Source organism: Bos javanicus, chromosome 4 (genome assembly GCF_032452875.1).
Source record: "Bos javanicus breed banteng chromosome 4, ARS-OSU_banteng_1.0, whole genome shotgun sequence".
Classification (NCBI taxonomy): Eukaryota; Metazoa; Chordata; class Mammalia; order Artiodactyla; family Bovidae; genus Bos; species Bos javanicus.
The window spans coordinates 114595927-114609646 of record NC_083871.1 but is presented as its reverse complement, the minus strand read 5'-3'; the positions used below and the strand labels follow the sequence as shown (position 1 = coordinate 114609646).

General features: G+C 49.9%; 2 protein-coding genes across 3 annotated transcripts in view; one reads left to right on the top strand and one right to left on the bottom strand.

The window, feature by feature from the left end:
- WDR86 (WD repeat domain 86) overlaps window positions 1-13113 on the top strand; it is a 40020-nt gene extending 26907 nt beyond the window's left edge. The window contains exon 7 of the mRNA XM_061415224.1: window positions 12728-13113. Within this exon, the coding sequence (XP_061271208.1) occupies window positions 12728-12745 (18 nt within the window). The 3' untranslated portion in view covers window positions 12746-13113. The remainder of the gene's footprint in view (window positions 1-12727) is intronic.
- Window positions 2498-13720, bottom strand: part of NUB1 (negative regulator of ubiquitin like proteins 1) — a 35540-nt gene continuing 24317 nt past the window's right edge. For both annotated transcript variants that reach the window (XM_061415221.1, XM_061415222.1), the window contains exons 11-15: window positions 13113-13265; window positions 6813-6959; window positions 5103-5198; window positions 4310-4487; window positions 2498-4108 (exon numbers count right to left, since the gene is read on the bottom strand). In XM_061415221.1, coding sequence (XP_061271205.1) covers window positions 3930-4108; window positions 4310-4487; window positions 5103-5198; window positions 6813-6959; window positions 13113-13265 — 753 coding nt within the window. In that variant the 3' untranslated portion in view covers window positions 2498-3929. The remainder of the gene's footprint in view (window positions 4109-4309; window positions 4488-5102; window positions 5199-6812; window positions 6960-13112; window positions 13266-13720) is intronic.

The following is a 13720-nucleotide window of genomic DNA, read 5'->3' as shown; positions in this document are numbered from 1 at the left end:
GTCCATGCCCGGTGGGTAAGGATGCTGACCCCCTGGCCACATGAACAGATAACAGTACTGACTCCAGGGGCAGTAGAAAGCATGGTGCTACCTCTGTGACTGTGCTCTGCGCCACACCCCCAAACTCTGGGAAGCCAGGGGCCTTGCCAGAACAGGCTGGCTGGTGAGAAGGACCCGCAGAAGCAGCATCACCCCGCCTTCTTCAGGTGGGACGCGGCACCCAGGAGAGGTGAGGGGTCCCTGGGCGCTTCCCGCCGGGTCTGGGAGCTCTCACTTCCTAGCGGTTCTCCAGGGCCTGAGGCTGCAGCCGCCAAAGACAGGCCCTCCCAGTCCTGAGGGGCTTTCCGGGAAGCTGAAGTTCGTTCCAGGGAGAGCGGGCAGAGAGAACCCCCTTGAGTACCTGTGCTGATGTTTATAGTTACCTTCTCGGACTGCGTTGCTGGCAGAGGCAGCGTGAGTGACCAGACGCTCGATCCTTGGTGCTCACGGTTGCTGCTGCTTTCCTGCCTGGACAGCGCGCACATGGCGTCTTATCCAACCACATGCATCTTCCCTCGCTCCACCCTGAGAAACAGCCCCTGGGCGCAAATCCTACAGTGGGCTGCGGCATTCGTTTTCCTCCAGCCTCCCTCTCCAAGAGTTAGAAATGGAAAACTATCTTGCATGTGTACAGCATATTTGGGTAAATTGTATTTCAGTAATTTGTGTGTGTGTGCGCGCACGATCTCCTTGGTTTGGGCATCAGGGTGATAGTGGCCTCATAGAATGAGTTAGTCTGGAGGTGTTCCTTCCTCTGCAGGAACAGTTTGGAATAGTTTCTGAAGGATGGGCTTAGCTCGTCTCTAAATGTTTGGTACAATTCGCCTGTGAAGCCATCTCCTCATGGACTTTGTTCAGTGAGTTCAGTTGCTCAGTTGTGTCCGACTCTTTGCGACCCCATGGACTGCAGCACACCAGGCTTCCCTGGCCTTCACCATCTCCCAGAGCTTGCTCAAACTCGTGTCCGTAGAGTCATGATGCCAAAAACATTTGGTTGGTTGTTTTTAAAATCACAGATCCAATTTTAGTGCTTGTAACCAGTCTGTTCGTATTTTCTGTTTCTTCCTGGCTCAGTCTTGGGAAACTGTACCTGAGAAGCTTGTGCAGTTCTTCTGGGTTGTCCGTTTTATTGCTGTGCAGTTGGAGTAGTCTCTTACGGTCCTTTGAACTTCTGTAACTTTTCCTTTTTCATTTCTAGTTTTTACTGATTTGGGCCCTCTCCCCTTTTTTCTTGATGAATCTGGCTAAAGGTTTATCAATTTTATTGAGTAATTTTCATTTCAGCAGCCTAAGAAGGCTTTGCTAGATGTTGAGGAAGCTATAAAGACCAGATAACCACAGGTTGTTTCTTTGCCTTTGGTAAAATATCCTTGCCTCTGATAAATCCCTTTAGTTGGGCAGGGGAAGGACAGGAAGTACTTACAGGATTTATGGGCGGGAAAACAGGGACAGGACTGGTGGTGTCACCAGAGCCAAGAGCAGGCAGAACTTCATGTAGGTGATGGGATCGGATCTGACCGCGGGCAGCACGCTCTGGCCACAGTGCCCGCAGCCTCTGGCTGACCCCTTGGCCCACAGGCCTGGCCATCCCACCCCCTGCTTGGAGCCCTCCATGGCCCCACTAACGTCTGGACCCCTGCCTGCCTGTCAGGGCGCTCTGTAGTTGGACTCAGCAATCTTTCCAACCTCAGTCTCACACCCTCCGGTGGGCCTAGGACAGCCCCTGTGACTTCATGAACACGGCACACTCAGCCTGTTCCACCCCAACTGGAATCTCATTTGTCCCACATCCGCAGTGTCCTTTCCCTCTGACTCTCCAAGGAGAACCATCCCCCAAAGCCCGTCTCCTCTGTGATTTCAGGCTCAGCACCCTTCCTCCTATTTAACAGCTTTTTCATCACAAATGTCCTTTGCTCTTTCCCTTGCATCCTAGAGCAGGGAGCGGTGCTCGATCACTGCCTGTCAGGTGTCACATGACCAGCTGGCGGCACAGCCAGGGCTAAGGCCTGTCAGCGCATGCAGGTGGGCAGCGCACACCCCGCCGTCCTGAGCTCCAGAACGGGCTTCTCTGTGTCTCCTCACGCCCAGGTGGAGCGCGAGGCCCGCCAGTGTGGCTTGGCTCCCCTAGCCTTTGCCATGATCAGCAGCTGGGGAAACGAGAAGCCACAACCGACCACACCCAGGGCAGTACCTTGTGAGCCTGACTTGGTCCTACATGAGGCTGGGACCCCCTCACGGCCTCGGCCATCAGGCGAGGAAGCACCCCCCACCACCCCCACTCCCTCCCCTCGCCCCAGAGCCTCTGCACACTTGACCTTTTAGTAACAGTCACTAATGATCCTCATGGGAAGTCAATGCAAGCGGACATCTCAAACCTAAATGGAGCTCTAGATCACCCGGGTATTGTCATTACTCAGTTTGGGAATTTGAGTAACTTACCGCAAAGTTAGGCTGACAATTTTGGAATGTATCTTCCGTCTTTTATTTTCACCTGTACCATCCATTTTTGAAAGAATGACAAGAAAGGATTTCCACCCGTTCACACTAGCCTGCTGTCCAAGCTTTACGATTTCTGACACGGCAGAAGCACTTCAGCCAGCCCCTCAACGGCAACTGTGTGACCCATCTGCCCTCAGTCGCGGAGCTTCCAACCAGCCAGGAAGTCTTGGGAACACACCTGGCGTGCATTTCTTTCCACACAGGCTTCTCCCGGCTGTGTCCTGGTGCTGCAGAGGGTCTTCATTTAATAACACGTTTACAGAGGAAGGCATGGTCAACTCAGAACGGTTACTTGAGCAGTTAAGAGGCTAGTAACTACATACCTTTAGAAAGAGTCTTCTGTATTATACCCAGCCCCCCCACAAAGACATGGAGAAAATAGATTTTAAATCTCTCATAGGCATCTCAGCCAGCAATGGATTTACTATGACAGTGCTGCATCTGAGAATGCTAATTAAAAGTAAGTTGCTTTGGTTGGCATTTAAGACTTTCCTGTTTAATAAAAAGATTTTATATCTGTAAAGAAGAATTCTGAATATATATACATTCTGAATTTCCACCCAGAATTTCAAGTGCCTACTTTGCTAAGTGTTAGTTGCTCGTCGTGTCCAACTCTTTGTGACCCCACGGACTGTATGTAGCCTGCCAGGCTCCTCTGTTCATGGAATTCTCTGGGCAAGACTAGTGGAGTGGGTTGCCATGCCCTTCTCCAGGGGATTTTCCCAACCCAGGGATTGAACCTAGGTCTCCCATATTGCAGGCAGACTCTTTACCGTCTGAGCCACTGGGGAACTTCTACTTAACTAGGCTAAGCACAAAAACCACTGCTGTTTCAGGCTGAAGGCCTCTGTCACGGTCTGGTGTGGCTGCTATAGCTGACGCCTTGTCTCTAAAAGGCCCCCAAAGCGCTTGAAACAGTTGAGGATCTAAGGGACACGTTCAGGAAGCGGCAGAGGGTGAAGCAGGAGGCAGGGCTGTGTTGTGGGACGGAGGAGACGACCAAGCAGTGGGTTCCAGAGGGCAGAAGCGCAGGGCGAGGGGAAGAGCGGGAGACACGTCCACCTCCCCCTCCCCAGCCGCTCTTCCTGCAGCCCTCCCCGGGAGCCACACGAGCAGGGAGGGTGGCGCTCAGGCCGCAGAACCTGAAGGCAGCGGGCGACAGCAAGGTCAGGCCAGAGGCGGCTCAGTTCCCAAGGCCACCCCTGGGGACCGGCACCCTGTCCCACCCCGTCTCTCACTCTCTACATCCCTGTTCCCTACCTGCCCCTCCTACACCCGAGAAAGCAGCACTCTGCAGCAAAATCAGTAAAAAGGAAGAAGAAGATCTGCATTACACCTTCAAAACGATAGAATATTTATAAGCAGAAACTTAAGTTATTTCTGTTCATCGCTTAGTTCTTCTTTGCTGCCGACTTTATGTTCTCTACATAGGATAAGTACTCTGCAATAATAATCTCCTCGTCTTCCAGAGTTGAGTCAAGGTAGTCTTCTTCATGTTCTGGGATGTCTTCCAGGATCTCATTGACAGCCTCTGTCTCCATGTCTTCATCTGTTGAGGCACTAGAGGTGCCTGCAGTAAAGAAGTGTGGGCTCAGGGAGAAGAGAAAGGAGCGTCCGTGGAGAGACTGAGCTGACCCTCAGCTTCGCCTTCACTGGCCACAGTGCCGAGCGGCACACGGGGCGGGCGTCTGGGGACGCCCTGCTCAGGCCCCGACGAGGCACCCCCTCCACCCGCCGGCTCCCACTTGGTGCCCCGAGACCCCGGACCCACCTGCAGAGTCGGACGGGGATGTGGACGGCGTGGACGAAGAGTCTTCTGCCGAGAGCTGCAGGTCGGGAGGAAGTCTCCCTCCATTGTGGACCAGGGTCTGTGCCGCCAGCTGAACGTTATCCCTGAACACCCTCAGGGCCGCCTTGGCCGCGACTGCATCGAAGCCCATGTATACCAGCTGGGGGAACAGGGAGGAGGCGGCTCTGCAGAGGGCCCGCCGCACAGAGCGGATGCGCCCCCCATGCGGGGCCAGGGGAGTCTGATCCTGGTGGAGAGGGTATGGGGGGAGAAGTTTAAAACCCACTGCACGCCTGGACCACTGGCTTCCTGTGCTAATGGGTACATGGGGAAGCTTGGGAAGGAAGGAGGGGGAGCTGGGCCAACTGTGTCGGGGCAGTCACCTCGGAAACGCAGCCAGCTCAAGCCAGAGGATGTGCTGTCCGTCTGCCTAGTGACCAGCTCGCTGGTTAAGTGTTGCCGGCAGGCCAAACCAGACAGTCACCACAGTGACACCCTTGCAGGTCACAGGCAGGGAGATGGGCGGTCAGAGACGGGTCAACGCACAAAGAGGTGTGTGTATAGCAGAGGAGAAAGCTGAAGAACGCCTTCGTGTTGCTTCCTGGGTGTCCTACTCTGAAGGGAATGCCGTGCTCTGCTTCCTTGGGGTGGGCCTGGTCACACCTGGAGCCGCAGGAGCCAAGGACTCGGCCCTGCCGGGCCACCAACCTTGTCACCCCAGCCAGGCCCACGCGAGGTGGCACCTGCGGAGGGGGCACAGTACACCTTCACTTACTTGGTCAATCTTTTCCTGAGACGGACTTTGTTGACGGTTGTTGCTTTCCGGAGCTGAATCATTTAACCACCACAGCTGAGGATTATGGAGAAGAATCTAAAAACACACAGGAATACCCTTTGCTCATCACTAATGTCTGCTCAGTCCCTCGGGCGCAGACCGCGCGCCCGTCACGTGCTGAGCAGACACAGCTGTAGCACGCACAGACAGGTGCAGGAAAGTGTGGTGAACGAGGCCAAGGGTGCTGTGGGAGAGCAAAGGGACCTGCGACCAGGCAGGGGCTGGGGAGGAGGCTGCTGTTCAGAGAAGGCTCCTGCCAAGGGGCCCGTCTGAGTCGAGGTCTGAAGGATGGACAAGATTATTCAGGCAAAAAGGTCTCATCTGAGGAAGCAGGAAAGGGTTTGAGAGAGAGGGCAGGAGGATCCCAAACAGAAAGAGACATTTTGTTAGAGCTTACTAGCCTTAGGGATGACAAGGCCGTAAAAAGCTACAAACAGAAAGCTACCAAAGCAGCCCAGGGTAGCCTGCTGAGGTCATTTCTCTCTAGAAGGTGACATGCTGTAGGTTTAAAATGTCACAGACAAGAGCAGAAGTCTTCAGACCTGGATTTCTGTCACATGATACTTACTCTCAACCTCGTAAAGCTCTTTTGGGGAATTTCCCTTTTAACCTAAATAGTTCTACATTCATCAAATGTATTTTGCCCTATTTGTGTAATTAAAGGAAAAGACCCTGATCCTGGGAAAGATTGAAGGCAGGAGGAGAAGGGGACGAGAGAGGATGAGACGGTCGGATGGCATCACCGACTCGATGGACATGAGTAAGCTCTGGGAGTTGGTGATGGACAGGGAGGCCTGGCGTGCTGCAGTCCACGGGGTCGCAAGAGTCAGACGCGACTGAGCAAGTGGACTGAACTGACTATATTTTTTATTTCTCTGAGAAGTCAGAGAAATGAAAGTGCTTCAGCACTTCAAGCTGCCCCCACTTCTCCTTCATCTGCTGGGCCCCCTCCCGTGATCCCCACCACCCAGCCTGCAGTCCTGCTCCCCCAAGATGCTTGGGGTCCCACACGATTGCTCTGATCCCACTGTGCTCTCCACCTATCTGTGGGCTCCCCGAGGGCAGGCGAGGGCTTCACCCCACTTTGCCTGTTGAGAATCAGCACAGTGCCTGCCCTCATTAAGTACTCGTCTGCTCCGTGAACACACATCAGGAAGGATATGGACCCAGGCAGAGTTATACCACTCATCTGGACCCCAAGCTTCTGAGTCATTGCTGAGGATTTCTTTAAAAGGCCCCATTGCCACCATGTACTACTGACTACATAATAAAATTAGATATTCAAATAAAACATTTTAAGTCAAAAAAACTACACTGAAACGTCAACCACCTTTCTCTCCTTCCATGTTACTGTGAAGCTCCTCCTGTTGCAACCAGAAGCCTCCCCCGAGTCCTCGCCCTGGGAAGCCTGCCGCATCAGGGACATGCCCCCAGCTGGGTGGGGGGCACCGTTCTGGCTCGGCCACTGGGTGCAAGAGCGAGACCTCTGACCCTTGGATCCAAAGCAGGAATGAGGAGGAGCCAGACCACAGCAGTGGGGCTCCTGGTGCCATGAAGGACCAGAGAGCCGCTCAGATGAGAAAGTAGAGGAGAGGGCACCTGGGCCGGGAGCCAGGCTGCTCTGAGAGGCCAGAGGCCAGGGAGCGTTACCTTCAGGGCCTCCTCCAGGTTCCCGGCGGCCTGATGGAGTGCCTGCCTGGCTGCTCGCATGGAGTAGCCCATTCCTTTCAAATGGTTAATGTTCTCCAGGCGGCGTTTTTTCTTCTCTCTTTCCTCCTTCTTTATTTGGTCCAGTTCCTTTAGGAAAACAGCAAAGTCACTGAGTTAAGGATTGCAATTTTGTAGATCAGTGTCGTCTCCTCTTCCCACCTCAGTCCTAATTAGGAGAATTCTGAGCTTGTTTTGAAAACAAGTGTCACTTTATTTTTATGTATGTATTTTAAAAAAAAAATTTTTTTTTCCCATGTATTTATTTTTTTGGCCAAACTGTGGGGCTTGTGGGATCTTAGCTCCTCGACCAGGGACTGAACCCAGCATTGGCAGTGGAAGTGCAGAGTTCTAACCAGTGGACTGCCAGGGAATTCCCACAAGTGTCATTTGAAAAGGATTTCTGCTGCTTAAAAAAAATAAAATGAGTTCGAAAACCACTAATTGAATCCAGCCTCATCATTTTGCCAATGAGAAGACAGAAATCTCTCAAGACAGCTGGGTGACCCAGTCAAGGTCATCACTGACCACAGAGCTGGGAGACGGCCTCTTGTACATTCTAGACGTGGTCAGTCCTTGGCCCAACGTGGGGAGGCCAGCAGAAAAAACAGCCTTTTCTCCTCTGATGTATCTGTTCCTACCTCCACGGCTCAGCCCAAGCACAAGGGTCCCTTCTACATTCTCAGAGCAGGAGCACAGCTTCACCGCTCAGGAAAAGAAGGGAATCCTCGCCCCAAACCAAGCATTCCCAGCTGGCAGCAGGACCAGGAGGATGGAGTGACTGCCCCAAACGTTTCCAGAGATGAAGACCACCCCCGCCTGTATGCTCCTGTTTACGGCACCAGAGAACCTGCCTGTGAACAACCGGGCCAAGACAGCCCCACAGCTCTGCAGCCCAGCGCCCCAATGCACCCGGACGGTGTCCGCACCCCTACCACATCCTCTAATGCCTCCCAGGCCATCTCCCCACTCCAAGGCCTTCTGCACAGGCCCGTCAGCTCCCGCACCTACTCAGAACCTGCAGTGGCCCCCCCTTGAACCCAAAGAGGCAGCCCGGCTCCCAGACCCCAGCTCCACCTCCAAGCTGACCTCTCCTGCTTCCCCACAAATCCCACCCAGGCCAGCAGAAGTATTCTTATTGCTTACATTTCAACTTGCATTCACACACACACACCGTGTTAAATGCCTTTACCCTGTTTCATCCTCTGCTTTCAATTCCAGCTTCTTCCATTTATATTTCGAAGGCTAAGAAGCATGAGGAATCTTTAAGCAGAGGAAGATGCTGCCAGCCAGCCAGCAGACACGGGCCTCAGGCCTCCGTTCTCTCAGAGCTGACACAAAGCTGGGGCCTCAAAGGAGACTTTTCCCTTAGTCACAAATGTCTATGTCAGTTCTCTTTTAATCACACAGATCAGATCAGTCGCTCAGTCGTGTCCAACTCTTTGCGACCCCATGAATCATAGCACGCCAGGCCTCCCTGTCCATCACCAGCTCCCGGAGTTCACTCAGACTCACGTCCATCGAGTCAGTGATGCCATCCAGCCATCTCATCCTCTGTCGTCCCCTTCTCCTCCTGCCCCCAATCCCTCCCAGCATCAGAGTCTTTTCCAATGAGTCAACTCTTCGCGTGAGGTGGCCAAAGTACTGGAGTTTCAGCTTTAGCATCATTCCTTCCAAAGAAATCCCAGGGCTGATCTCCTTCAGAATGGACTGGTTGGATCTCCTTGCAGTCCAAGGGACTCTCAAGAGTCTTCTCCAACACCACAGTTCAAAACCATCAATTCTTCCACGCTCAGCCTTCTTCACAGTCCAACTCTCACATCCATACATGACCACAGGAAAAACCATAGCCTTGACTAGACGGACCTTTGTTGGCAAAGTAATGTCTCTGCTTTTGAATATGCTATCTAGGTTGGTCATAACTTTCCTTCCAAGGAGTAAGCGTCTTTTAATTTCATGGCTGCAGTCACCATCTGTAGTGATTTTGGAGCCCAGAAAAATAAAGTCTGACACTGTTTCCACTGTTTCCCCATCTATTTCCCATGAAGTGATGGGACCGGATGCCATGATCTTCATTTTCTGAATGTTGAGCTTTAAGCCAACTTTTTCACTCTCCACTTTCACTTTCATCAAGAGGCTTTTTAGTTCCTCTTCACTTTCTGCCATCAGGGTGGTGTCATCTGCATATCTGAGGTTATTGATATTTCTCCCAGCAATCTTGATTCCAGCTTGTGCTTCTTCCAGTCCAGCATTTCTCATGATGTACTCTGCATATAAGTTAAATAAACAGGGTGACAATATACAGCCTTGACAAACTCCTTTTCCTATTTGGAACCAGTCTGTTGTTCCATGTCCAGTTCTAACTGTTGCTTCCTGACCTGCATACAAATTTCTCAAGAGGCAGATCAGGTGGTCTGGTATTCCCATCTCTTTCAGAGTTTTCCACAGTTTATTGTGATCCACACAGTCAAAGGCTTTGGCATAGTCAATAAAGCAGAAAGAGATGTTTTTCTGGAACTCTCTTGCTTTTTCCATGATCCAACGGATGTTGGCAATTTGATCTCTGGTTCCTCTGCCTTTTCTAAAACCAGCTTGAACATCAGGAAGTTCACGGTTCATGTATTGCTGAAGCCTGGCTTGGAGAATTTTGAGCATTACTTTACTAGTGTGTGAGATGAGTGCAATTGTGCGGTAGTTTGAGCATTCTTTGGCATTGCCTTTCTTTGGGACTGGAATGAAAACTGACCTTTTCCAGTCCTGTGGCCACTGCTGAGTTTTCCAAATTTGCTGGCATATTGAATGCAGCACTTTCACAGCATCATCTTTCAGGATTTGGAATAGCTCAACTGGAATTCCATCACCTCCATTAGCTTTGTTCATAGTGAGATACACGCTATTCCTCCTTACACTAGGATTAGGAAAATAAACCAAGGAAATGACAATGAGTATTGCAGTGCAATATTCTGGAGACACGGTAAAGTGCAGCACTTTCACAGCATCATCTTTCAGGATTTGAAATAGCTCAACTGGAATTCCATCACCTCCACTAGCTTTGTTCATAGTGATGTTTTCTAAGGCCCACTTGACTCCACATTCCAGGATGTCTGGCTCTAGGTCAGTGATCACACCATCGTGATTATCTAGGTAGTGAAGATCTTTTTTGTACAGTTCTTCTGTGTATTCTTGCCACCTCTTCCTAATATCTTCTGCTTCTGTTAGGGCCATACCATTTCTGTCCTTTATCGAGCCCATCTTTGCATGAAATGTTCCCTTGGTATCTCTAATTTTCTTGAAGAGATCTCTAGTGTTTCCCATTCTGTTGTTTTCCTCTATTTCTTTGCTTTGATTGCTAAGGAAGGCTTTCTTATCTCTCCTTGCTATTCTTTGGAACTCTGCATTCAGATACTTCTATCTTTCCTTTTCTCCTTTGCTTTTTGCTTCTCTTCTTTTCACAGCTATTTGTAAAGCCTCCCCAGACAGCCATTTTGCTTTTTTGCATTTCTTTTCCATGGGGATGGTCTTGATCCCTGTCTCCTGTACAGTGTCACAAACCTCCATCCATAGTTCATCAAGCACTCTATCTATTAGATCTAGGCCCTTAAATCTATTTCTCACTTCCACTGTATAATCATAAGGGATTTGATTTAGGTCATACCTGAATAGTCTAGTGGTTTTCCCTACTTTCTTCAATTTCAGTCTGAATTTGGCAATAAGCAGTTCATGATCTGAGCCACAGTCAGCTCCCAGTCTTGTTTTTGCTGACTGTATAGAGCTTCTCCATCTTTGGCTGCAAAGAATATAATCAATCTGATTTCAGTGTTGACCATCTGCTGATGTCCATGTGTAGAATCTTGTGTTGTTGGAAGAGGGTGTTTGCTATGACCAGTGCATTCTCTTGGCAAAACTCTTTGCCCTGCTTCATTTCGTATTCCAAGGCCAAATTTGCCTGTTATTCCAGGTGTTTCTTGGCTTCCTACTTTTGAATTCCAGTCCCCTATAATGAAAAGGACATCTTTTTTGGGTGTTAGTTCTAAAAGGTTTTGTAGGTCTTTGTAGAACCATTCAACTTCAGCTTCTTCAGCGTTACTGGTTGGGGCATAGGCTTGGATTACCATGATACTGAATGGTTTGCCTTGGAAATGAACAGAGATCGTTGTCATTTTTGAGATTGCATCCAAGTACTGCATTTCGGACTCTTTTGTTGACTATGAGGGCTACTCCATTTCTTCTAAGGGATTCCTGCCTACAGTAGTAGATATAATGGTCATCTGAGTTAAATTCACCCATTCCAGTCCATCTTAGTTTGCTGATTCCTCGAATGTCGATGTTCACTCTTGCCATCTCCTGTTTGACCACTTCCAATTTGCCTTGATTCATGGACCCGACATTCCAGGTTCCTATGCAATATTGCTCTTTACAGCATCGGACCTTGCTTCTATCATCAGTCACACCCACAACTGGGTATTGTTTTTGCTTTGGCTCCATCTCTTCATTCTTTCTGGAGTTACTTCTCCACTGATCTCCAGTAGCATATTGGGCACCTACTGACCCTGGGAGTTCTTCTTTCAGCATCCTATCATTTTGCCTTTTCATACTGTTCATGGGGTTCTCAAGGCAAGAATACTGAAGTGGTTTGCCATTCCCTTCTCCAGTCACGGCTACGTCCAGGCAAAAGAGTGCACATCTCTTAGGAAGGCTGCCACACTGCCTCTCACAAGCCTTTAACACGTCAGTGCTGTAAGTGACCTCGGTTTCATTAGTCTGTTGCTTCTGCCAGATGAGAAGCTGGCCTGAGCTCAGGGCCACGAAGCGCAAGAAAGCAAACTTCTAGGCATCGTATATCACCCTCAACTCAGTGAGGTGCTCAAACTCAGAGCTTCAGGAGCCGAGAGATGGCAGGTTCACTGGAGCTCACATTCCATGGGCCTCAGAGCTACTCTTCCCACCAGCTACCCTAGCGCGCCCAAGGGTGTGGGAGGCTGACCAGCTCCCCAGGGAGGCCCTGACGCACCTAAGTGAGGGAGACAGGTGCAAACCACTCAGGCCTTGGCATACCCCTGGCCACGGCAACTGGCTCCAGGGCGGCCAATCAGTGAGCAGCTCAGGTCTCTGAGGGCCCTGGGAGCTGCTCTTGCTGTGACGGAATGACCCTGCTAACACGGAGGAGGTGGAGAGACAGAAACCAGAACTCAGGACAGGGTGAAGCACCCCTAAAACTAACCTGAAACCCAGCCCGCCTCTGGCTTTCACATTTAAGCAGGCCAGTACGCTTCTCCTGCACCCTCTTCACTGGGTGTTTAAGCCAGTCTAAATTTGTTGCCTGAACCCAAAAGCATTCTAACTACACAGTCAATGGGTGGAAGAGCGAGCAAGGTCAACTGTTACATATTTATACCATTGTTTTTATCTTCTCCAAGGGCTTATAGTTTAATTCATTAAATGCACATCCGATAGGACACCACTATTTAAAAAAAAAAACAACTTGTTTTTGCTTCTTATAAAAAGTTAGGAAATGAAGTGGTAACTTTTACCACCTTTTATCTCTTGGCTTTTCAGAACCTTCTGTAAAAACTCAAATGCTGTTCTCATATGGGAATTAGAAAGTACAGGAGAAAAACAAAGCCTCAGTTTAGGTTTTGCTAATGACGTGACCCATGACCCCAGAAAAGTCCACCCCTGAGCCTGTTTTCCTCATTTGTAAAACCAGCATATTAGACATAGTAAAAATCCTTCCAACTTCCCAAATCCTAAAATTTCTTTTTTAAAACTGTACTTATTTCTGTTTTAAATTATAATTTTGAATCTTTGCTTTTATAACATATTGTTAATTGCTCGTATGATTTGACTCATTTTTCTAGGCAAGAATGACATCCTGAACTGTAACAATGACCCCATGGAAAACACAGCCCCCTTTAAAATGGTTTCCAGAAATACACTATGAGAAAAAGAGAGAGAGAGAGAAGATTGCTTGACTATAGTCATTAAGACTATAGTTATGAGCGATCTGCCACCACAGCAAGAGTAAAATGAAGGAAACTGTACTGTCTGAAAACTGATGCAAGAAAAAAGACAAATTTTTCTCCTGACTTCCCAGTCTGCAGAGATAAGGACTCCCTTGCTAATAATGCCTGCTATGGAGCTGTCTGTCTCTATTCTGTCATACCCAAGAGCTAAGGCACTGAGGGGTCGCACCCACTCAAAGGCACAGGCCTCACCAAGCGCTGCCAAGACTGCATTACGTACCTCTCTGCGGTTGGCAATGTGGACAGCCGCGTGGTCCACGTTCCCGTCACACGCCCTCAGGCCAAGCCGAGCTTCCTGGGCACTAAATCCCAACTGCATCAGATTGTGAACTTTGGATGGATCAGTATATAGCTCTTTGAAGAGTTGACGTGCCTACGGACAGAGAAAAATACAAGGATCGTGTAACCATGAGCAACATTAAAGCTGAACACAAAGCTAACACTTAAAGGAAACTGGGCTGTACCCAATGTGAATTACGGTTTAGATAAAAACTCTAAACGTGACCAATGTCAACCACTAAGAGTGCAAACAGACAACACCCTCTCTGCTCACGGGACTTCCATGCAGGGTAACAGGAGAAAATAGGCCAAGGACCGTGGGAGGGGCTGGGATCCATTTCCTCCTCTTTTTCTGGTAATGAAGTCCCCTGAAGTGGAGCTGGGGGCAGCCAACGGCCTTGGCTCGCCCTGGACTCTCCTGCGCCCTCTGCTGGCCGGAAGAGGCTCTGACAGGAGCCACCCAACCCGCTCAGCCAGATGAGGGCTGGTAACTTGGAGCCAGTAAAAGCCACTGCCTCCGTAAGCTTTCCTTATTATAGCATCCTGCCT